The sequence below is a fragment of the Cavia porcellus genome, unplaced genomic scaffold (genome assembly GCF_034190915.1).
Source record: "Cavia porcellus strain 051 isolate PalLab524CR breed Dunkin Hartley unplaced genomic scaffold, mCavPor4.1 scaffold_4, whole genome shotgun sequence".
In the NCBI taxonomy this organism is placed as follows: Eukaryota; Metazoa; Chordata; class Mammalia; order Rodentia; family Caviidae; genus Cavia; species Cavia porcellus.
This window is the reverse complement of record NW_026947487.1, coordinates 40,277,303-40,301,575: the sequence shown is the minus strand read 5'-3', so window position 1 is coordinate 40,301,575 and position 24,273 is coordinate 40,277,303. Positions and strand designations below refer to the sequence as shown.

Sequence of the window (24,273 nt, the reverse complement as noted above, 5' to 3'; positions counted from 1 at the left end):
CAGGCAGCTTTCCTATGTTCTCTTGTTCTCCTGCTGCTGGGATATTCTGGGCTCCAGCTAAGTGCTGCTCTGTCTCCCAAGGACCTGGAGAATGAGCGGTGTTTGTGAGTAGCTGACTGAGAATCAATCCGCAGTGGGTAGCTGGTACACACAAGAAATATGCTTGTGTGACCGCGCCCTTGTTGAGTTGCTTTTAGCTGTATACTTCTCTATTCTGGCTCATCAGAGCAGTACAGCAATGGAAAGGCTTCTAAAAATGTGACACACACATACCTTTCAAAATACTATTGTTAGCTAGCAATATAGTGGTGTTACTTCGGCTCCCGATTCATTCATTTTCTCTCAACTTGACTTTTTATTTTTTAATAGCTTTGCCAGTCTTTTAGGTGTAAGAAAACACCCGTGAAGTCAGGGCCTTTGACAATAAAGACCATGAATGGGCTTAAGTAATAAAATTATTGTGTATTGCAGATATCTTTTTACCTTGAACACTTATGAAGGGAAGTCAATTTTCTCTCAAATGGGTTCCTTTTCATCTGGTTTTCTCTACAATGTTTATGCCTGAGGTTTATTGTTAGCAGTAAAGAGTGTCCAAGTATGTTATGAGAATAGCCAAATTCCAGTGCTTTAGAATGTATTCCATAGGCCCCAGAGTCAGTTAAAGGCTGATTGATTACACAGCAAATACACCAGCCCGGTATTTATGAAATATCCCATTTCTTCAGCTCTATCTCTCTCACAACTGTGAATGTCCCACTTGGGAGTTGTGGTGAAAATATCTCAGACAGCTCAGAGGAAAAATTACTGTAGATTTTCTATGACAAGAAAAAGATTCTTTAAACTGTTCAATAATTTAATAAAATACTCTGTCAACTTTGTGTGTCACATGAACAAATATTTTAAAGGTATAATTGGAGCAGTTTAATGTGGCTTGTCTATTCAGATTTTCATAATCAACTTACCGAGCACCAATTACATTGTTAAATAAAGGACAGAGACTGAATGAGTGTACAGATGGACTCCTTCATCTGACTGGTTTGTAACTCACAATGAAGTTTCTGTTTAATTTGTTCAAGATTCAGGCAGAAAGTTGTAGAGTAAGAAGGAAAAATGAGCTATTAGATATGGCCTATATCAAAGATGCTACAGATGTTTAATGGTTTCTATTTGCATAGTTTGTCAACAATCATTCACTTGTTAATATACTTAGTACAGTTTTTGGTGTATTCTATCTTAGATTTCAAAGTTACATTCCTGTGTGCTGTATGCTAATGGTTCATGAAGCTCTATTCTAGGTACTATTCCCTGAAGCAGACACAGCGTGGCTAACCAATTTGAAAAGCCATATCTTTTGTGAACAGTACCCTTGCCTTTTGATGACTCTAGCACTAATAGCATGCCACGATGTAGATTGCACACGGCAGCTAGTTTTACTAAGTGCCATGCAACAAAAAAGTCAATAAATACATTTACTGATTGATTGATAACTATAGAATGCATCCATTTGAGTTTTAGCTGAAGTCTGGAAATTCCGAAGGAAATTTTAAGGTCTGAGGGAGAAAATAAGCATATTGACATTCTATGAAATAGATATAAATCTGTAATAGTCCTGTTTTGGTTCTGAAAGTGTAACATATCATTTTTTTTTTATGACATGAAGGTCACCAAAGCTTTTGCTTAAATGCCTCTCAAAACAAAAGAGAGTTTATCCCAGAGTAGAAAATGGCTTTGTTGGTAAATTACCTCTAAAGTGATTTCAGACTACTTACACCGAATATAAATTGTACAAAAGTTATTCCCCAGTAAAATGCATGGCTTGTCTTTATTTCGCTGTTGGGATCCATATGATTCTCTGGACTTGTCCTAAAGCAGTGATACAGACTGGACATCAGCATCTCCTAGGAAGTCAGAGCTGTGACATATCACCAGTCTCCCTATCGCATGCAACCTCATGCAATTAGACACAATCTGACTTAACCCACGGAGAGCACTGTGCTCCTTCTATTTCACTATTCTCCCATGTGATTGAAAAAACAGCTTCCTAAGGAGGTAAAAATAGTCCACTGTCTATTGGGTATGAGCTGAAAGACCCACAGATGGAGCAGGCATTCCCTCCAGGTTCCCCACGGCATGTACCACTGAATTAGATTTGTGTATCCTTCAAACACATGAAAGGAGCAGAATATCCTGCAGATCAGCCATCACTTTATATGTGTGTCTTATGATATTCCTCACTCGGGCCTCATCAACCATAAGCCTGCTAAATGGAAGGAAGCCTGTGACAGGCAACAGTCCCTGCTACCACATGCTGCTGATGTCATTTGGAGAAGGGCACAAACCAAGACTGCGACAGAATAAGTTGGGTGGTTTGGTTTTCATGTTTTTTATTTTCTCCCTGCCCCAAAAGCTCACTTCATTTTGCTGCTGTTATTACCAAGGGTTCATTGGAAGTGAAACTGGGGTGTCTCAGAGGGGTTTTGCAGCAAATAGATAAAAATAGGTCCAGGCTACACCAGGCAGTTCACATTCTGAAGTGGACGGAGAGTCACCATTTGTTTGCTAGGTGAAAGGGGCATAATTTATTCAGCTGCAGCAGAGCTGGAAACCAATCTGGCTTTGACCCATTTATCTTTAGAAAACTAATTAAAGTGGGGAATCTGGTTTACTGTTGTTACAGAGGTTTTACTTTTCCCGGTTTAGGCCGAGCAAGGATGGAGTGTGTGTGTGTGTGTGTGTGTTAGGGTAAAAGATGGGAAATATCAGTTCCGTCTAAAAACAGTGACTGAAATTCTAGATAATAAAGTAGTGTCTTTCTTTCCTTTCCTTTTTTTTTTTTTGAGACAAGGTTTCACTATACATTTCAAGCTGGCCTTGAACTCACTATGTAAGCCAGGGTGGCCTCAAACTCACAGAGATCCTCTTGCCTCAGCTTCCCAACTGCAGGAATTATAGGTGTGCACTATCACGCCAGGTACAATAAAGCACTTTCTTAAATACCGTTTGACATCCTTATGAAATGCAAAACAGTGTCTGATGCATACTCCTCTGAGGTGACAATGAAATGCCAGGGCAATTTAAAATGAACAGACAGTTTTCCAAGCCCTTACAGCCAGCACTTCCTAAATCACATCAAAATGGCTCCAAAGAGCCATGGAAGAACATTTTTATGACTAGCGTTTTACTCTGAACTTAGATTACTCATTAAACAGGAAACGATGCTGCTTTGTCCCCTTTATTTTAAACTAACAACAAAAAAGTACATATCTTGATGGCATTTTGCAAGTACTTAAACCTGTATGTAATAATATCGACAACATAGTTATTGCCACTGACATGTGAATGAATTTCATAAATTTCAGTCATTTTTGGAAGAATCATGTCTAAACTAGGTCTTTTTTTCTTTGGTCTAATGATTACAGGAGGCAAGCAGGGAAGTGCAGCAGGAGGAGGTGATCATATAATTTGTATTCATTCTAGGAACCTGTAATTTCTGATGGAAAGATACAGGGGTCATGCTAATAGACAGAGAAGGGGATTCCACTGGCGCAACTGGAAAATATGGATGTCCCCCAAAATTATGTAGCAAAATATGTGAACTGCAGGTCTTCTAGCTATTGACCTGGTCGAGCTAACTGAACCCTAACTTGTTCAGTCATGAAGTTTTCTCCTCCCGTCCCCACTGACCACCAGAAGCTTTGAGCTGTCTGCTCTCCATGCCTCTCTTCAGCGTCTTCCCTTTCAGAATGTTCCTGTTACAAGGCTTTTTCACTTCAGCCAAACTGCCCAGGGAGTTGGGAATGAATTTTAAAGGAAGAATTTTAGACATGGCATTAGCACTGCCTGCATTTAAGACTGGGCAGACCTCATGGAGCACCGTGATGTTACAGGTGCACTGCACGAATAAATATGTGCTCTGTAGACAAGAGTCACCTTCTCTCCCAGGCCACGACGCTGGAGGGCACACGTCTTTATTAACAAGTTTTACCGTAATGCAAAGGCACTTTGAAAACCACACTGGATAAATATCTGGTTCCTTTGATTAATGAAAAAGTCAAGTAAAATAACCAAAGAGTTCTTGTTCACAGCCCCAGAACAAAACATTTTCAAATAAAAAAATATCCAGGGTTCCTTCCCTGAGTCCTCTAAAAGAGACCAGTAAATCCAAGCAGGAAAAAACAAACAAACAAACAAAAACAAACAAAAAAAACCAACCAAGAGAGAAAATAGTCTATGCCATAAACTATTTCTTAACCCCCTTAGTTCTCTATATATCACTTAATGAAAAAATTAGCGTCCTATGCATGAGAGCTGATGTTGGTTCATTCTCATTATTAGCGAGGTAATTATTTGCTCGGCACAGAAGAGAAGGCCAATATATTCTATCAGGGAAGAGCTAGTTTTCCAGGCAGACAACAACAGTCTGAACATTGGGACAGAATTTAAATCAGCCACCAAATGAGCTAGTCTTACACAAAGATTAGTTTGAAAACTTTGCCATCGGGAGAGAATACCAAAATGGTTATTCACCATTAATACCAAGCAGAGAGGAAACTGCTAACCCAGTTGGACATGTGTGGTGTTCAATTCGCTCGGGATGATTTGGAAAGGGAAAGTGGAGGTGGAGTTTCTCGGGAACCTTCCAGAATGACTGTTCAGAGACAAATGAGGATGAGAGAAAGAATAAGACCAAGGCTTACACTATGCTGCATTGTCCTCCACACAGTCCTCTGGGAAGCAAGAGGAAAACAAATTTAAAGGAAAAAGAAAAAGAGATTATTCTATACACAATAGCACAGCACAGGTACAAAGGTTACCTTGGCAGTTGGCATTTTACCCACCCCACCCCCCCACCTTCTGAATGACCAGTAGCATATGTGAGATATTAACCCAACTAGAACAAATATATTGGTCTAAATCGCTGCCAACTTGGTGCGTTAACTTTCACGTCTAGCTTTTTAAAAACCAGGTACTTTAAAAAACTATATTCTTTTAAGGCCATTAAAAGACCTTTTTTGCTTTAGTGAAAGAGCTAAAGCAATAGACAAGCCCCACTCAACGGTGTTTGAGAGCTTCCTGGCACATTGTGCTCTAGTTTTCTGAGCTGTGCGAATGATTGCCTTTTAGAGAGGAAAATTCAAAACCTCTGTATGATCAGGTCTTAAAAATGGAGCTACTTATTTTTGTGCTGACTTATGTTTTACTTGGTACTTGCCATGAGTTGGAACTTCCTTTAAGAAAAAATAATATAAAAAGTAGTTTGTATTAAATTATTTAAGAGAATTTGCAGAGTATAAATTCAAGAGAAATGGAAGAGAACTAGCCTCTTCCTGAATGCAAACAATCTCCTCTGGCTTCGTTATCTGAAAATCTTTCATCTCCAGCTGGGACAGAGCCCTGCTAAAGTTAAAGCTGGTGATGAAGGAGACAAAGCTGGCCCTGACTGTAACCGAATTAGTCTATGACATTCACTGATTCCTTGACAAATCGCGACTATTGGTGTGAAGGATTGTGATACTTTCAGGTGAGCTGGCTGTCATCGGCAACTGAATTTATACAGATAAATTCATTCGTGGCTGGGTAATAAAAATCACTTTAGGGTAGGATTTAGGGTATCTGAAAGCCACTGGCTACCTCAACTGTGTTTTAGGCTCACAGAACTTTCCAGGGACAAATGGAAACATTTCCTAGTGATAGAAAAGAATTTATAGGTTCCTTATAAATGTAATAAGAGGTTAAATGATGGAACTGACCTATTTAAAAGAGAATATTCTTTTTAACTTTTTATATGAGTTTTAGCAGCAGCTTGGGTTAGGGAGTTTTATTTCTAAAACAAGCCCCTTAATTACTAGTTCACACAAAAAATAGCTTCGCAGGAATTGATGTAAGAACATTTACCAACAAATCCTGAAGTTAGTACCACAGGTACTAATTTAAATGGTACTAAAGAAGTAACACTCCAGGAGCCTTAGAGCTATTTGCATTTAGGGAAAAGAGGTGGAGTGATTGGAGAATTCTTTTGATGCTGGTCTTTGAAGCATTTTCTTTGGCGAAACAGAGAAATTAAAATTGGAAATCGTTTCCAATTATCCTCCTTTTTTTGGGACACATGCTTCTTATAAATATTCAGGAAATGTCTTTTCAGGGGAAAATTAACACAGGAACAGGTAACCCGAGGCTTGTTTATAAACAGTTGCATGAGGCTGAAATGGATAACAGATCATCTGGGTAGACACTGCTGCTCAGCTCCACCTGTCCACTGCTCAAAGCTATCTCAAGCCTATAAAGGCAAGCAGGCCTTGGGGAAGCCAAGGGCTGCAGAGAGATACTAGCTTCTGATACTAGCTTCGGGGCCAGCTCTTGTTTCTTGAGAATCACAGTGGCACCTCACTGTTTGATGTGGAGATATTTTCTGGCTCTCAGGAGCCCAGGAAGGTAGATTTGGTGGGCTTTATGCTGGCTGTGAATGACAAGTTGTTCATCCTTAGATCTGGGAAGGAATTAGAGTTTAATCTAATAAAAATTAGTACAGCTGCCATTCTCACACAGCCTGAATCCACACCTATGAGGAAGTAAGTATTATGTGCTATTGTGGAATAGAAGTGACCTGTTGCTTGAGACCTCTGTGCTGAGACTGGTTCTTATGATCAGATGATTAACTATGCCAATTGTGTGTTAGGGTGTCTGCAATAGAAAATCCTCAATTGTGCTTGCCTTTTATCAGTACTCTTCAAGATCCTTTTGTAGGGGTGGTATTTTGAGGATTATCAGTTAACTTCCTCTATAAGAGGTTCAAATTCTAGTTTTCTTATCTATCAGATTTCAAAAATCTTATAAAATTTTCAAAGTGCATTTTTCTAGGTTATGTTAAACTGCATAAATGTTGTGTCTTGAGAAACATTTTTCATGTTCTATTTCCTTTGCTTAAGGGTGAGTATTTATTTCTCGTGGGGAAAACAGTAAACTGTATTTTTCTGTTTCAAAGGGAAAAAATTAATTAGTTGTCACAGATAGCATTACATTGTTGAAATTCAATGAAGTTTTAACTAAGTGCATGATGCACCCAGGCTCTTTTCTTAAGCTTATTTTAATAATAACACTTAACATGAGATCTACTCACTTGACACATTTTTAAGTGGCTAGTACAATATTTCTATAAGACACCATGCTGTAGATTAGATCTCTAAAACTTATTCATCTTATATTTTTCCCCAGTTATTAAATTAGATTTTTCAAAACCTTAAAAGTTCTAAGCTCTTCTAAATATTAAGTTAGAGCCAACTAAAATGGAGGGATACAGGAACAAACCTTCACTCACCATTTATGCTTCTTGTTAGAAACATACACAAACTAATTTGCGAAGTAGAACCAAAATAGTGGAATCTAAAAACCCCTATCATTCTTTAAAACAGGGGCTAGTTGTTTGGCAGAATCTAATTAGTTGTTTAAAGGAGAGTTAGTGCCTAATTAATTTAAACTTTTCCTGAAACTTATAGAATACAGACATAAGGAAGACAGAGTAGAATGCTGAAGGAATTATACATTGATACCTTTTCCAAAAGCTATACTGGAGAGGAGATTTTATTAGCTAATAAATGATAATAAATTTATAACATAATTTAGCAGTTAACTACTACAGTTACCCCTTTACATTGAAACATCCTGGATATATTTTATGTTGCAGATACCTTTGATTTTTTTTATAGATAGAAATTTTGAGATGTATTACATTGAGGCCAAATGTAACTAATTTAATCTTATGAGTTCTAAACTGTAGAAAGATATTAACTAAAATCATAAAGTCATTTGAAACAGTGACTAATAAGTGTTTTCATAACCAGCAACATTTGAGATCTGAGTTTATATGACACGATCAGATATGGTTCAAATGCTTTCTGACCCTAAGGTTTTTAATCCATTAATTTTACATCAAGATAATTGGCAAAGCAACATTAACAACACCAACAGTCACAGGTATATAAATTGTTTATAGTACTATAAATTGAATTAAATATAACCAGCCGGCATTTCTTTGAAATTATGAGCTTTTAATTTTTTATGCCAGATCAGTTTTTAAAAATACATTTGAAAAATCATTTTTACTCTGTTTATGGTTCTATTCTTCAGGTAAATTACTCTGATGATAGGTACCATTCAATCCCTGACACACATTTAAATGGCTCAAACAGTGACTACTTCTGAGCATTCTAACTTTTTAAAATCATGAAAAAGAAAAAAATCCAGTAACTTTAATTTGAAATTTCTTGGCAGGGTCTTTTCAATAGGAAACTTTGCATATAACAAGTCATAATAAAGTAACATTATATCATAATTGAATAAATAATCATGCTTTAAAAAGAACTGGAGCAGATGAATAAAAAATACGCTATTGTAATTATATCTCTGGAAGAATGGGCAACTCAGTTTTCCAATTAATATTTCAGAAGAAATATGTAGTTGAAAATTTGGTCACTGTACCAGTTGATTAATAGTTATAAGATTTCTTAAATAATCTAATTCTGCCCTAAAAGAAAGATCTTATTACTTTTCAATATTCTAATTAAGAACAGGGGCAGATATAAGAAGGAGATGGATTTTCAACCAACATTTTTAGAATCCTATGACCTGTTTGGAAGAATGAATGACCTTGGTAACAGAAGGCGCCCACCCACTGGACTCATCAATTCGCATGTACTCACCAGCCGGTCCAAGCTTGTGCCTGCAGCCGTTGTGGGTCGCTCCTCAGGATTATAGGGTCTAAACCGTGTGTTAAAATTCTCAGGAGCTGAGCGGGCAGATCTGAGACCCGGGGCAGGTTTGGGTTGGCCACATCCCTGGAAGACCTGGCAGAACAATTTAAATGTTAAAAGAGTTCCATGATGAATCTCCTCTTAAAATCAGGATGGAGAAGGGTGTAGTACAATGTGTAGTACACATTTTTTATGAAATACTTCCCTCTATTAAACTCTAATTTTGATACTTAAACACATACAACCACTAAAACAATTGAAAGGTCAACTCTGTGCCCTGATTCTTAGTCAATCTTTATTATTGGCAGTGTCTGTGTTTGTGAACTTGCCTAGTCCCCAAACCAACATTCACAGTATTTTCACAGACACCAACAAAGTGGCAAAAAAGTTGAATGGTCCTTGGAGAATGGTCCCGACTGATGCTGATCACAGTGATGCTCTGTCTAATTTCAGCTCTCATACTAGCATATAAACAAGTGTCCTTTTGGTGATTAATTTAGTACCACATGTTTGTTCTTTTCTTAGAGATTTTACTGTTTACATGACTCCCTAGCATGGGCCTGAAGTACTTTCCAGTGTTTCTGAGCACAAGAATGTGGAGTATCTCATGGAAAAAAAAAATGTTTTGCATAAACATACATAAAGGTGTCTTTACGGGCAAAACACACATGAAACAAGGTTTTGATTTGATTGGTTGATCATAATATTGGGATCAATGGCTCTTAGGACTCTAATCATATGTTCTCCATAAGAATAATGTTTGATATTCTTAGTGTTTGATAACTCAGTGTTTGCAATGACTTTATAAAATGTAACTACTACAATGAGAATTGGCTGTACTAAAATTGAGATTATAGAGTTGGTGCATGCCTGTAATCCCAGCACAGAGGAGCCTAAGTCAGGGGCAGGCTGACTCAGGGGTAGGTTGAGACAAAAAGGTCTCAAGTTTGAGATCATCTTGAGCTATATAGCAAGACCCTGTCTTAAAAACAAACAAAAAGATGAGGATTATAATAATTAATTCATAGGAAGATTTCAGAGTTAAACAAATTATGACCCAGACTCTTCCAGGTACTTAAATTTGGTATTCAATATCCATCCATTTGAGATCCATGTTGATGGACATGTGCATTTCATGTATAACACATTAGGCCAGATAATTCATGGGACTCCCCTTGAATAAGGAAAACCTTGAACTGAAAATAGTCTTTGAAAATTCTCTCCTGAGTCATGTGGAAATAGGACAAGCAAATGTGGTTGAAATCTATATAATGACAGGCTCTTCTAATTTTGTTGTTGACAGCTGTTCATGTCACAATTAGTGTAGCTGTGGGAAATTAAACACTTCATTGTAATAAACTTAGGGACTGAGCTGACACCTTTTCTTTTTTCCAAAGGGGCTTCATTCAGAGTGGTGTGAGAGCACCTCATTTATGTCATCACAAGCTCTGTGTCACTTATAAATAGAGAATATCTTACCTAGATTTACAGAAAATAAATAGTTGGAGAACATCTTTCTTACATTTGTTCAGGGATGATTCTTTTGGATACTTTTTTCACAAAATTCTTCAGAACTATTTAAGTGAGCTAATTCTTAACTTGCACATGTATATTTACAATGCATTTTTTTGGTTTCATTATTTGATTCCTTGTTTAAGTATAAAACAAACCTTTTGCATCATGCATGGTACGTGACCCCACAGAAGTATGCAGAGAGAGGCCTTCACGCCATTCCCAAAGACAAATTCCATCTTGCGACACAATTCATTTTGCTTTACCACTACAGCTAATTTCTCTTTTGTTGCATTCAAAAGTTCTCCTTCAACTCAGCATTTTGCAGAGCAGGAGTACTTTGTCTTGGCATTCCTTGAGATTGCTCTTAACACACTATTGATTATTCTTCTCTTACACAATTTCTAAACTTGATGGTGTAAACCAGTGTGATAAAGATAGTGGGCTCTTTTCTCCCTGGTGCCTAAATCATTTCCCTGTGGCAAGGTCACTGCTGATGGAGGGCATTAACATTTCCAGGGCTCCAGGGATCTGTTGAGTGTGCTATTTTGGAATACTTTGAAAATGACAGCTGACTTTTACAAAGTCTAAAGCCCAAGGCAACAGAATGATAATAGAAATCTGGGTGAGATTTCATGAAGGTAAGCACTGAGAGAGTTAACGGAAGCTCTTAAGCTGCACTTTGGGGGAGAACCTTGATTTCTGGATTAAAGTATAATCAAAAGAATGTGGAATGTCCTAAAAGAATAGTTCATCTTAACAGAAAAACTTGGAACTTCATTTTTGTTGTTGTTTGCTTTAGAGGTTGTTAATAACAACAGAATGGGGTTAGTAACATAGCCCAGTGGCTTTCTATTACCTAGTTTAGATTTTGAGGATTACTTCAGAGATTGCTGGGTATATGATCCAGACCAAAGAAAATACTGATTCATAATTATTTTGGAAACAGTGCCTAACCCCACGATCAGGCGGAAATGCACATAAAAATTCGCCACAATAATCTCTTATCTTGAAAGTCCCTTAACAGAGATAATGAGACAGTTTGAGGCCACTCAAAAGGGGACAGAATGATTAAATGCAGAGAAGGGGTCATGCAGGGATTATTCCTGCTTTGTGCTTTCATAGCCAAACAAAACAAAGACATAAATGGGGGCTCAGGGCTCACATGCAACCCTAGAATTAAAAACACAGCTACAAACCACAGATGCCTGCACTCCTGCCTGTAGTCAGAGCTGACCAAGGAGCTGCCTGCAGCTGAACCAGACACTGACCATCAGGACCAGTACTCTACAAGTTCGGATCCCTTATTTTACATGGAGGACTTAGATGGGAATTTGGGAGGGAGCCTTTCCCTATATTAACAGCTCCTTTTCCTCTGGGAGGTTACCAGCCTGACTTGCTCCTGGTCTGAGCTGTATCTCTCTTCTTGTTCATACAGCATTTCCATTAAAGCCTCACTTGAGCCTGTGTTTCTCTGAATCCTGTGTCTTTTCTAACCACTGCTGGACCCAAGAACTCAGATCTAGTAACCATTTCTAACACAATTCTTAGGAAAACTGAGTTATCGTAAGAAGAACCCTTTAGTGTGGAAGTTCTAGGGCTGGTGGTTAAGAGCTCTTTTCTCCCCGCAGAAGTTTACAAAACCTAATGAAAACAGGTACCAAGACATGCCAGAACATCAACTTATCCTACTTTTGCTTGGCAATGATTAATGATCTCTGTTTCAGTCTCACACAGACAAGAAATTTTAACCAACATACATCCATCATATAAGTTAGATAACTTACAAACTGAAAATTAACAATTTCATGCTTAATGCATATGCAATGGTCTGAATATTTGTGTCTTTTACAATTCCTAATGTGAAATTGCCAGTGTGATAGAATGAGGGAGGGGGATATTTGAGAAGGGATAGAGTCTGTCTTCACGATTAGGATTAGTGCCCATGAAAGAGGTACACACTTGTTTCAAAATCACCCAGTTTATGGTATTTTGTTGTATCATCTTGAATAGACTAACAAAATACAAGAAAAATTAGCTAGAAAAGCATACACCTATGTTCTAACTTTTTTTTTTGAGAGACAGTCTCACTATGCAGTTCAGGATGGATTTGAGCTCACTTTGTGGCCCAAACTGGTCTCAAACTCATAACAATCCTCCTGCCTCAGCCTGTCATGTGCCAGAATTACAGGCATGTGCTGTTCTGATTCTTTAAAAGGGCAGATGTTGTTTTTGTTTTCTCAAAAACCTCAGAAGGTTCTCACAAGACTGCTGCCTCAGAGAAGACCACCTGAGATACACCACAAAAGTAGCTGTCATCTGCAAAGGGGAGAAGTGATTCACGTAGAAGTGCATCCATTCAGATGGATTTGTGACACTATTTCAAGCTCTTCCATCTTTAATTTGACAGGATGGTATTTTAGCTACTAAATGTTTTCTCTTTACATCAGAACAGAAGTTGCTAAAAGATGTGGCCATAGGTTAAGCTACCTTATTGCAGAACAAAGCATTAGCTCTATCCCTTTAAAAAACAGAATCAGTATTACCCCCTGCCTGTTTCTCTCCCAGGGAAGTTGTGAAGGATAATTAGATAATTCCAGAAAGCATTTGGAAACCCCAATGTAGGCAAATGCTGCAGATGTACAAAGGAATTAACTTTCTTACCTAGCTGATTCAAAAAACCTTGTGAATTTTGGGAAGATATCTGGCTCAAAAATTCCCTCTCTTAAGAGGATTTCTAAAGTAATGTCTCAGAAGTACACTGGCATTGTGAGGTTAAAGAAAGACACTAATATAGAAAGTACTGAACGAAGAGACTTCTGTAGGTTTGGAGGGCTGGAAAGGAGAGGGAGGTATGGTCATCGTAGGTTTAGTGCTGTGTTTTAGGTTCTTCAATACACACATTTAGAATCTAAACATTGGGGAATCTTAATGTGTTTCTTTTTGTTCAATGCAGTGTGTGCTTGGGGGGGGGTACCTATCTTTTCGTCTTTAACTCAGCATCGACTTTGGTAGCTTGATTATATATCCACAAAAGACAGTACTGACAACCTCACAAGCAATGGCTGTGGATAGACTCTGTTTCAGTTTGGGTGTTTTAAAAAAAATTCTGGCTTCCTACTTTCTTCTCTATGTGTTCTTATCATGGTAGAAAAAAATACTGCTTGTTCCATGTGCCATTTTGAAATTTGCAAGCTAATGTGTTGTATTAAATATAGATAACACTTGATGCTGCCTAGGGTATGATGCTTTGAGACTAAGAGATGTCTTATTATGTATTTGATTCTAATTTATATCATAGTATTAATGAATTTTTTGTTAGATGACACTTGGTGTATTCCTATCACATTTTTGCCCAAGGAATCAAAGGCTATCATACCAGCGTCAGTCTATGTATAATTTGTTCAGATCATTGTTTTCACCAGAGAAGTTGTGGTGATAACAGACATGTGGTTCACTCCATTTTGGGTTGCTAGAACACAACACCTGAGATGGGGTCATTTACAAACAACAGAAGTTTGTTTCTTACAGTCTTCAAGGCTGAGCAGCACAAGGTCAAGCTGCTGGGCAGAAGGTCTAAAAGCTCTCTCAGGGCTCTGATAAGCGGCTAACTCTATCAATATCTCCCAAAGCCTGCACCTCTAAGTAGTATCAACTTGGAGGTTAGGTTTCTACCATGAATTTTGGGTGACATTCAGATCACAGCAAGAGTCATGAGCAAGGGTCTAAAGGTTTGGCACACCAGTTTCACTCTTTCCTTACACAAGTGAGACCTTGGGATGACATCATTTCAACAAGTTTCAAGGTTACCACAAGATAACATGGCACAATACACAGAAAAGACATTCAGAACACGAAGAATCAAGGTGCATTATTTTACCTGAGGTAATCTGTAATTAAAGAGGGCAATGATGGGTAATGAATCAAATCTATGGCTCACACACAGCTATGAATGAATAATTTAAGATCTATGAAGCATAAGGTTTTGTACATTTTGTTTACCACTCTATCCCAGAATCTGTAAGAGCTCCCAATGCATAGCATGTGTTCTTAAAACTTGGCAACGAAAACCTATGAATGTTTTTATAATTTTCCCATTAGCAAACATCTATTAAAGGCAATTAACACATGGATATTTGTAATGAGGAAAAAAGACAGGAAAGAAAAGCATAAACGTATATTGAGTGTCTATGACAGACACTTCTCTGTGCTGTGTTTCATACCCTTTATGTCAAATAACCAATTATCTCTTTAAATTCAAGGCTGAACACTTTTCCTCAGACTTAGGAAAACACAATGAATCATGCATCCATGGTTAAAAAACCATTTGATATCCCCTTTAGTCCACTTATTGTGCCAAACTGAAATGAAACCAAATCAACAACTTTGTTTACACTGATAATGAGAACAACAACAACAATAAAAAATCTTCTGCTTCTTACTCATTTTCATACTAACTACTCATCATATTGATAAGTCAGTTAAAAAGTGGAGGACGTACACACAGAATAGATTGGCCAGGGATAAGCAAAAACCTTCCTTAAGGAGCATGTAAGTGAAGGATCCTAGTGGATGCCTGAATCTGCAGATAACACTGAACCTTAAATGTCCTAATGGGCTGCCTTCTAAGAAGCTGGTTATTCACTTCACCTACACATAACAACTTCCTTCTTCTTGCCTCTTTTCTTCTGTCTCCCTCCTCTCATTCTTTCCTCTCCTTTTCTTCTCTCTGTGACTCATACTTTCCTTTCCTGAAAGATTGAATATACTCGTTTCCTGGCCAACTTCTCTGGCAAGTTCTCGGTTCTTGGATAGACTCAGTATTCTGTAGAGAATTCAGATGCTATTGAATCAAGTCAAGCCATCAGCTTTATTCTGACCACTTTTCATGGGCTTCAAATTTCAAAAGCCAGCGTCTATGTCAGTTTTAAGGTTAAAAATTTACTTTTGATGCTTTCAGAGCTTGATTCCAAGGTATCTACCTAATGCCTTGTGCATGTCTTAAAATCTTTTCTTCAATAAAAGCAAATTCTTTCCATTGGCTTGGAGGAAGGCTTGTTTTTCCCCTCTAAAGGTTTTTGCTTTCCTTAAAAGCACAACACACTGATATTTCCTCCCAAATGGAGAGTAGAGAGGAAGGAGTCTTAAGGAACTGAAGCACATTTTTATTTGGTGGATATTTTGAGCACATTTTTGAATGGAGAGAAAAAAAAAAAACCCATGACTTTGCCCAGCTAAATGATTATTTCATATGTTCTTTGTTTATAGCTTTAAAGTTGTTCTTTTAGATTACTTTGCAGAATATAAGTAAATAAATTTTATCCGATTGGCTCTGGGTCATTCTTTAATTCCATGATTCAATAAATATTTGTGTAGTATCACAAGGGCCATAAAGAAGTTCTGAGAATATGTTTATTAGACAAGTCCCTGCTCATAAGGGTTCTGAATAGAAATTAGGCAATTAGGATGTGAAATGCATGATGGGAATCCCAAGAAAGGACAAGAGATCCAGACTTGAGAGTTTAGGAAGTTTCCTGGACTAGCAGTATTAGGCTAGAACTGGCTGTTACTACCTCATGAGATCACTTGCTACATTTTCAGGAACGCTTGCAAACCAGTTGTTAAGGATTGCAATTATTAAAATTAAATTCTACAAAGTTAAGAGTTGCATAAATTACATTAAAAGCAAAGGTAGGACTGCAGGGGGAGAGAATAAGGCCACAGCAGGAAGCAAGCCCCATCTGGAAACCAGCACCATGGTTCAGCCACTGCCAGACTGTGGTAGCCAGACCCCAGCCCTTTGTGGTACCTGGGCTGGCAAACAAGAAGTACCCCAAATCCCTGTAAGCAGCTGGCTGATCCAGAGAATCACAGGCTTTGTTGATAGCTGTCAAGGTAAAATGCAATTAGATGTCTGTGGTGCTTTGGTGTTTCACTGACCTTGCAGGTCCAGGGTCAGTGATCTGATCATTGGTTCAGAGGATAGTGGTATGCAGTGTGGCATTTAGTGGGGGATCTGCTTCTGAGGGTGGTAGCCACGGTTGATTCCTTATTGTCTTGTTTTGGAATTCCTATTGATTTCCATTGTTTTGTTTGGTTGGGTTTTATTCTCTTTTGTTTTGTTTGTTTACATTAAATCTGATGGCATGAGCAGCTATTTCAAAGATAGCAAAATATATTATGGTAGCAATTTTGGATTTACTAATAGCTTGTTTGAAGTCCTTTATTGCATTCATTGTTTGCTTTTATTGTTTCATTCCATTCTGTTCTGTTTGATTTTTTACTATGTCTGAATATATCTACAGCTATTTTGAAGACAACAAAAGGCATCATGGTAACTATTGTTGATTTTATAATGTTTTGAAGTACTGTGTCGCACTGGTTTGTTTTGATTGGTTTTACTATCCTTGGTTTTATCCTCTTTAAAATAAAATTGAAAAAATTGAAAAAACCAAGGTAGTATATGTTCATTAATTCTTTTTTAAAGTTCTTTTTTCTTTATTTCTAGTAGCATGTATTTTCAGCATATGATGGTTACATTCATTGTGGGAGTTGGTACTTGTGTATAACACCTCTTAATTCTTTTGTACTTCTTTTTATTGTTATCTTGAGATTATTCATGTAGAGTACATCTGTAAGGTGGAGTTATTATATCACGGAAAGCTACTTTGTTTATTGACATCATGTTGATGACAGAAACAGCCACAGAATGGGGATTTGCACCATAGAATTGGGCAAACACTGCAAACTAGAATGTTTCTGCATGAAAGTTTCTATTTTACTCATGTAAGCTCCCTGAGGCAAAAGTTTCAACAGAGTCAAACCAGATCACCTCTCCCTGAGGAGAAAGCCATGCTAAGAGCTGGGGATAAGAAGGTGTATACTTGTGAGACTGGCAGAGGCCCCCTGAAGTTTCTCTGTACACTGTAATCCACTGCTCCTGAGAGGCATGGGTCTGTGTAAGTTTTCCTTAAGAGAGAAAGAAGTTTCGAGAAAATTTTCGGGAGACAAGAAAAGTATCTTCTATGTTTCCTAAGAACTCACAGAGTGTTAAAAAAGAAATTGAATTTCAATCATCTATTCTTGAATAGACTACATTAAATATAATCTTCTCATCTTTTCCCCTAAAGTGAAAGAAAATCTTAAGATAAATCTCCAAAGGTTAGAGATAATCAGAAGTTTTCCTTTATCTTCGAAAGGAGAAAAAAATTTAATCTCTTTTACATAGAAGGAAAGTTAAAACTAGATTTCCTTGGATGCATTTCCTACAAGTGTGTTACAAGCATTTTTCTCTAAATTTCACTTTACATTAAAGAAAGGCGTCTTTTCCCTGCCCCCGCTCTGTGCATCTGAAAGATTTAGCCATGTTACAAACAGAAATAGAACAGAACCTAATTTTCTGCACAATGTCAACGAAACCAAAGAGTAGAAAACATTTCAAGGTCACTATTTTCTTGGTGGATATTATATGTGATAACTTATGAGTAGAATGTAGTTGAATATGAAAAAAACAGAAGATACTGCAACTCTAGAATCATTTACTGAAGTGGACATTTCCTTTGAAAACAAGACTGAAGAAGTAAAACTAGAACATAAAGCGTCATCAATAATAAAAGCTTTATAAAAACCATTTGCTTCTTTCTCAGTAATTAGGCAGAAGGGACACACTATGGTTGGTTTGGTTACTGACACTGCTGCCAGCAACTCAGCTCTTCCCTGCAGCCTTCCTAGACATTCATTAAATATCTTATTAGACATTTACCCCAAACCAAGTCTTTCCCCATGACGTAATCTGGCATCGAAAATGACACCATACATGCATGGGATTAAATGTAGTGATGTGGATATTGAATGTTATCTTCAGATCTTAGATATTAAAACAAGCCCATAGAATCAATGCTTTTTAGAGTCTGCATAACACAGATGTTTTTGATAATAACAGTTCAGATGTTATGAATGGCTTTGATTTGACCTATTCCAGTGGAATTATTTAATGCATTATACACTGTACTATTCTACTCTCAGTTGGCCCTGTTGGCTGATATTATTTAAGCCTTTATTTTAAATGTGAGTCAGTTGAGTTTAAGTAGATAAATAATTTGCTCCAAAACTTACAGCTCATAACAATCAGGTCTCAGATCAATCTCATGTCAAAATCTGACCGTGTCATTGCTGTGCTGGCCTAAAGTGTCCTAGAGTAGCTTCAAGTACATTTTAAAGTATTTGCTGATCTTTATCGCTGAAATCTCTGGTATTATATTTTCCTTTTTTTTTAACTTTCAAAAAATTTTTATTTTAAAAGAAAAAAGAATAAAAACTATAGTAGAGAATTTCAAAACAAAATAATAGGAGATTAACAATGGTTAGTATACTGTGTTTTGTCTTCAAAGTAGTCACTCAGATTACAAGATGGCATGAAAAAATCGTTAAAAATTAGTTCATCAAAAAGAATGATTTGTGACATTATAGTCTCATTCTCTGAGTTCAATTCAGCAAAATGCATTTTCCATGTGAAAAACTAGAAGTTAGGAAGAACCTACAGAATATAAGAAATGAATACAATATAACTTTTATTCTCGAATTACTTATAATCTTGGGCAGAAAAAAGTAAGAACAAAAATAACAATAACACAAACAATAGTATTCTCATGGTTAGAAAAAGGGCATGAGCAATACAGGGGCCCAAAGGAAAAAAAGATAAATGTTATGGCAATAAAAGCACATTTGCTTGAACTAAATCCTAAACAGTGCCCTCTTATCTGAAAGAAGATACTTTTCCATCTGTGCTCTCGAGATATTATTTACGCCTGAGTTTTTCAATAGGAAGAAGATCTGGAGGTTAGAGAAAGTAACCTGCATAACTAGTAAGACAACTGGAAGGGGGATATGTAGATAAACGAGTCATTTCACAGGCGAGGAAACTAAGACACGGTAGCCAGAGACAGAAATCATTACATTCTCTTTTCTATTCCCTCAGGGTTTTTTTTTTTTTTTTTTTTTTTTTTTTTTTTTCATTTGAGCTATGGACCCTGGAAGAATTATCTGGAGGAAATTAAGTACCTGAAGGCCTTTCTGTTCTATAATGGGTTCTACCCTCATCTGCAAGAAGTATTAATTGAATGGATGGTTTCAATTGGAATTTAATAAGTCTTCTTTCTTAATTTAGATTATATATGACAAACCAATCTTTTCCTGGATTAGGTTTGAAATTATCCCTAATATAGTTAATGATATCTAGTGAGCTCCATTTCATCTTCTCTGATAGGACAGGAGATTATCAACACATCTGAAATTCAGAGTCAGTGAGGTTTTTGCACTTCACTTGGATAATTTCCAATTTGTTAAAGTGTTTTTATTTGGGCAGGAGAAGGCAGAATACTGAGAGTTCTCCCCTTGTCTTTGCTGAAGACTTTGAAAATGGTGAATCTAGTAAGCACGGCTGGGTCTGAAGAGCTCGCCGCCTCTGTTTCTTATCAACAGGCTCCTGGTAGTGTTTTTCAGGCAATCGTCTGCTCATATAGATGGTTCCTCTGGTGCTGATGTGGATATCTGGTCCCAAGCAGTGAGGCATATTGGGAAAATCTTTTTCTTTAGATCAGATAGTTCTAGGCTCCTATCCCAGGCTAACTGCTTACTGTCTCTAAAGTTAACATTCCCTTCTTTTAAACAAGGACACGAGTGCTTTATAAGACTTAAGTTTAAGTATTTGAAATAAATGTGTAAATATGGCATCTAGAAAGACTGACAGAAGAGTGAGGACATTGTTTCATTCTCTGTTGTGTTCCTTGTGCTTGGTACATGGTAGGATGTTTATTCAATGGATATAGCAGTTGTTCATCCAATGATAATCATAATGGCTGTCATTGTTACAAGGTGATTGAAAGGGAACAAAGAAAAAAATTAAATGTGCTATTGTCCCTTTTAAAAATGTATAAATGTTACAGAGGGTAAACAAATATAGAGTTTCTAATGAGAGCCATGATGTTAATGACAAATACGTAATTGTAACTTGGTTATGCACCTTGGAAAAGCCCCCGTGTTTTGGGAAGGCAGCTCTGTGTATATCAACACCGGCTGCTTCCCTGTGGGCTACACAGGAGAAGAAAACGCATTCAACCATACCTTCAAAAACAGATCTGGGACAAGAATAAAGTATGAACATACATGGTGAGAACAGATCTTTTCATTAGTCTATAAATCCTTCTAAACCACAGTCTCAATTATTAGGTACAAAAAGATTAGCTCTCCTCTCTCTAGATACGATGCGAGTATTTGGAGAAAAGGAATTATCTGAGAATGTGGTATGTTCATCTTTTGCCTTCAGACACATAAAGAAGAAAAATAATTTTATTTTTTTACTGTTAGAACTCTGGGAAGGTTTGGAAGAAATGAATAATTACTTGAGTATGAGAAGTATTTAATGAGAGTGTCTCATGTTGGGAAGTATTAGTGGTGTAGTAATCTACAGTTTTAGATTCCAGTTTAGGTGTGATTTCGTGGGTGCAATTGTCCACCAGACAGAAAGATCGCTTGAGTCGTTCTGTCTTTTCCACCTCTGTGTCCTTTCTTTCTCTTGCAGACTTCCCTGGAGGCTATTGGACTTCCTCTTAACACTTGATCTGTGCAGCAAATATTTACCAAACTCCACCCATGTGAGAGGCAAACTCTAGGCATCAACTTCATCATAATGTGGTGATTAACACAATGGTTCTGGAATAAGATATTATTCTACCCTTTGTACCATGCAACCTGCATATGTCAACCTTTCTAAGCTTTAACTTCTTTATTCACAAGCCAACGGGGAAGTTCTATCTCATCACAGCACAGTTATCAATGCTGTACAAGATAAACCCTGTAGAGCACCTAGTCTTTGGCAGTTGTAATGTGGCGTTGTAAATATTGTTGCTTTTGTAAGTGACTCTGGGAATGGGTTCTATCAGCAATGCCTTTTATTAAATCAGTGATTTCTTCAAAGGGCAGGTGCCAGACATATCCTAAAAGCCACTGTAATGAGTAAGCTTGACCACCATCAGGACATCTTGCCCCAAAGTAAGGAAGAGCTCCTAGATTCACCTGAGTATCATCTGTAAGAAGCTTGCGCTCTTTCTAATTCTATAGGTACTCCAACCTGAAATGTGGAACTTCAGTCTCATTGAGGCTGGGTAGCAACACTAACTGAGGATTCCTTTTGCAGAAAGGATACATTCTAGTTCTTAGCTACAATCCACATTTTTAGATTCCAGTTTGCACGTGATTTCATGGATTTCATGTCCATGGAAAATATAACCACATCTAAATATATGAGAAGATTCTGTTCCTCCAATGAAGTACAACATGTTTCCAGAACACTTGTTTTCCTAGCCAACTTAGTTTAACCTAGTTAAACTTATCCAAACTTCAACCATTTTTATGTCTCCATGGTATTGAAAGTGGACTGGCCTTGGGTCTTCTTTAACAGTCTTCCAGAACAGACCTCCGGTCCCAGGCCCTCTTTCTAGAAGTACCTTCTCTCTCTATTCTCTCCCTTTCTTCTCTCTGCTGATCCTTTCTCTCCCCCTCTTTAACTCTCTCCATCCCCATCATTACATGGAAATTCTATAGAGTACATTATTTTATAGTACTTGGGATTAAACTTAAGGCCTTTTTATTGACTTAACTTCCTAGCCTGTTTAATTATTTACTTTTTAAAATTTTTAGACGAGATTTCAAGTTATTAAGTTGTCCCAGGCTGGGCTCAAACTTTTCATTCTCCTGCTTCAGCCTTCAATGGAAGGTATTACAAAGCACATGCCATCACACTGGACTCCAGAGCAGCTTTTTGTGCTAATTGGACATTTTTGCACTATCATTTTATTTTTATACATTTTACTTTTATATTTTTATACCCCCCTGATGTGAATATACTGTTACTTACCTTATACTACTTTTACTTTTGATTTTGACATTTCTTACAAAGAAATATGCCACTTTCAAGAACATTTAAAATGACCCCATTATAATGTAGCTGGACAAATTCCACAAAGATGTGTTATCCATATTCTAACAATAAAGACTCCATGTGATCTTTTGGGAAATTGCTGGTACAGTGCTGGATTTGAACTATAGTTGCAGAAATGTATTATATGTTTGAAAATCACAAAGGGAGTAGATTTTAAGTGTTATCACCTCAAAAGCAAAATGATCAGTATATGACAAGTAATGTACATGTTAATTAGCTTGCATTGTAGTTTGGATTTGAAGTGTTTGCCCTCTAACCATTCATATCTTGAAGGCTTGGTGCCCAGCTTGTGGCAATATTGGGATTTGGTGGAGATTTTAGAAGGCAGACCCTTGTTGGAGGAAGTTGATCACGGGGAGTGGGTCTCTGAACCCTTTCTCTTTCTCTCTCTCTTTCTCTCTGTCTCTCTCTCTTTCTCTCTTTCTCTCTGTCTCTGTCTGTCTCTGTCTCTGTCTCTGTCTGTCTCTCTCTCTCTGCCTCCTGCCTACCATGAGGCAAACAGCTTTTCTCTGCCACATGCTCTCCACCTTGATGTTCAGCATCACCATAGACCCAGCAGCAGTGGAGCCAACTTGACCATGAACTGAAACCTCAGAAACCAAGAGCTCAAGGAAACCTTTCCTCCTGTACATTATCTCGGGTGCTTGTCATGGTGACAGGCAGCTGACTCAGCTCAATGTACCCATTCTGCCGTGTATACATAATTTAAATCATCATGCCCACCGTAAATATGTATATTTTTATTTTCCCATTACAAATTTTTTAGTAAGGATAATCTAGATGATTGAATCTTTGAAGCAGGTTAACTTCTTAAAAGATTTTGTGACCTCACTGATGCATTTTTTAAAAAAGTATTTGTCTATAGTTTTTATGTGCCAAGGTCTGGACTAGGCTCCGAGTACTCGGCAGTCCAGTGGTGATCTCAATTCCACTTGGAGTTTCTGACCAGGGAATCCAGGGGAACAACAAACAAACATCAATATGTATTTCCAACTCTGTAATAGATGCTGTGAAAAATTGCTATAATGGAGAGTCTCAAGAGGGAACTCACTCACAAGGGGCAGGAGGGGAAAACACTGGCAGAGGAAGCTGTGATTGTGCTCAGAGAACTGAGAGAAAAATCACACGTCTGCACAGTAGCAAAGGTCAAGAGGCAAGAAGCCAGAGTCCCAGGGAAGAGAGAGCTGGAAAGCGTGAGCTCTTGCAGGAGTATGAAACCTACTCTAGCTACAATCGCAGCCGCTGAAAGGCAAAGTTGTGGGGCATCACCTTATTTATATCTTAGAAACACTTCAGCTGCTGGATGAAGCACAGACTTGAGGGAGTTCAAAGCAGAAACCAGTGGAAACCAGTGGAGAGGAAAGGTTTTTTCAAGTTTCCTTGAAAGGAAAATGACAAAAACTACTGTCAAAACACGTGCAGGTGCTGAGGGAGGAAGAGATTGTCCTTATTCCCTCCTGGCCTGATATTTTATTCTGCTTATTTCCTTATGTGTTTGTCCATTTGTTCAGTGTCCATGTCCCTTGCATTTGATGAGGGCAGGAGTTGTGTCACATTGACTCCTGCTCCCATAGAACCTAGAACCTTGTCTGCCTCTCGGGTTCTCAGTGAATATGTGCTGAACAAATGGGTGAAAAGAATGAAACCAGAATGCCTGACTTTGAACCTGTGTGCACACACGAGTGGAAACAGACCCTGGCTTCTAGGATGTGATGGTCTCAGACTGCAGGAGCTTTCCCCATGCGGATGCTTTGCGTCCTATTTCTAGAGCCATCGTGCAGTCCACAAAACCATCCCCTAATTACTTGAGCACTGCTGGGATATGTGACCTCTCCAAACAACATTAATTGGTTTCTAGGCAATAGATTGAGGGGAATAGACACTTGCTATTTTTTTCCACAGGAGTGAAAGAAAGTGGCCTTTCATGGAACCCCCAAATGTGCTGTTTCCCCAACAGGTGATGGTAATTTAGAGAATCTTCCTTCTCACAGGGTACCCCAAGCTCATTAAAACCCA

General features: G+C 37.7%; 1 protein-coding gene across 3 annotated transcripts in view; it reads right to left on the bottom strand.

The window, feature by feature from the left end:
* Window positions 1-24,273, bottom strand: part of Gpc6 (glypican 6) — a 1,068,618-nt gene that overhangs the window by 80,084 nt on the left and 964,261 nt on the right. For 2 of the 3 annotated variants that reach the window (XM_005007165.4, XM_063246933.1), the window contains exons 6-7: window positions 8,697-8,840; window positions 4,698-4,727 (exon numbers count right to left, since the gene is read on the bottom strand). In XM_005007165.4, coding sequence (XP_005007222.1) covers window positions 4,698-4,727; window positions 8,697-8,840 — 174 coding nt within the window. The remainder of the gene's footprint in view (window positions 1-4,697; window positions 4,728-8,696; window positions 8,841-24,273) is intronic. The other variant, XM_003477617.5, reaches the window with a different exon arrangement.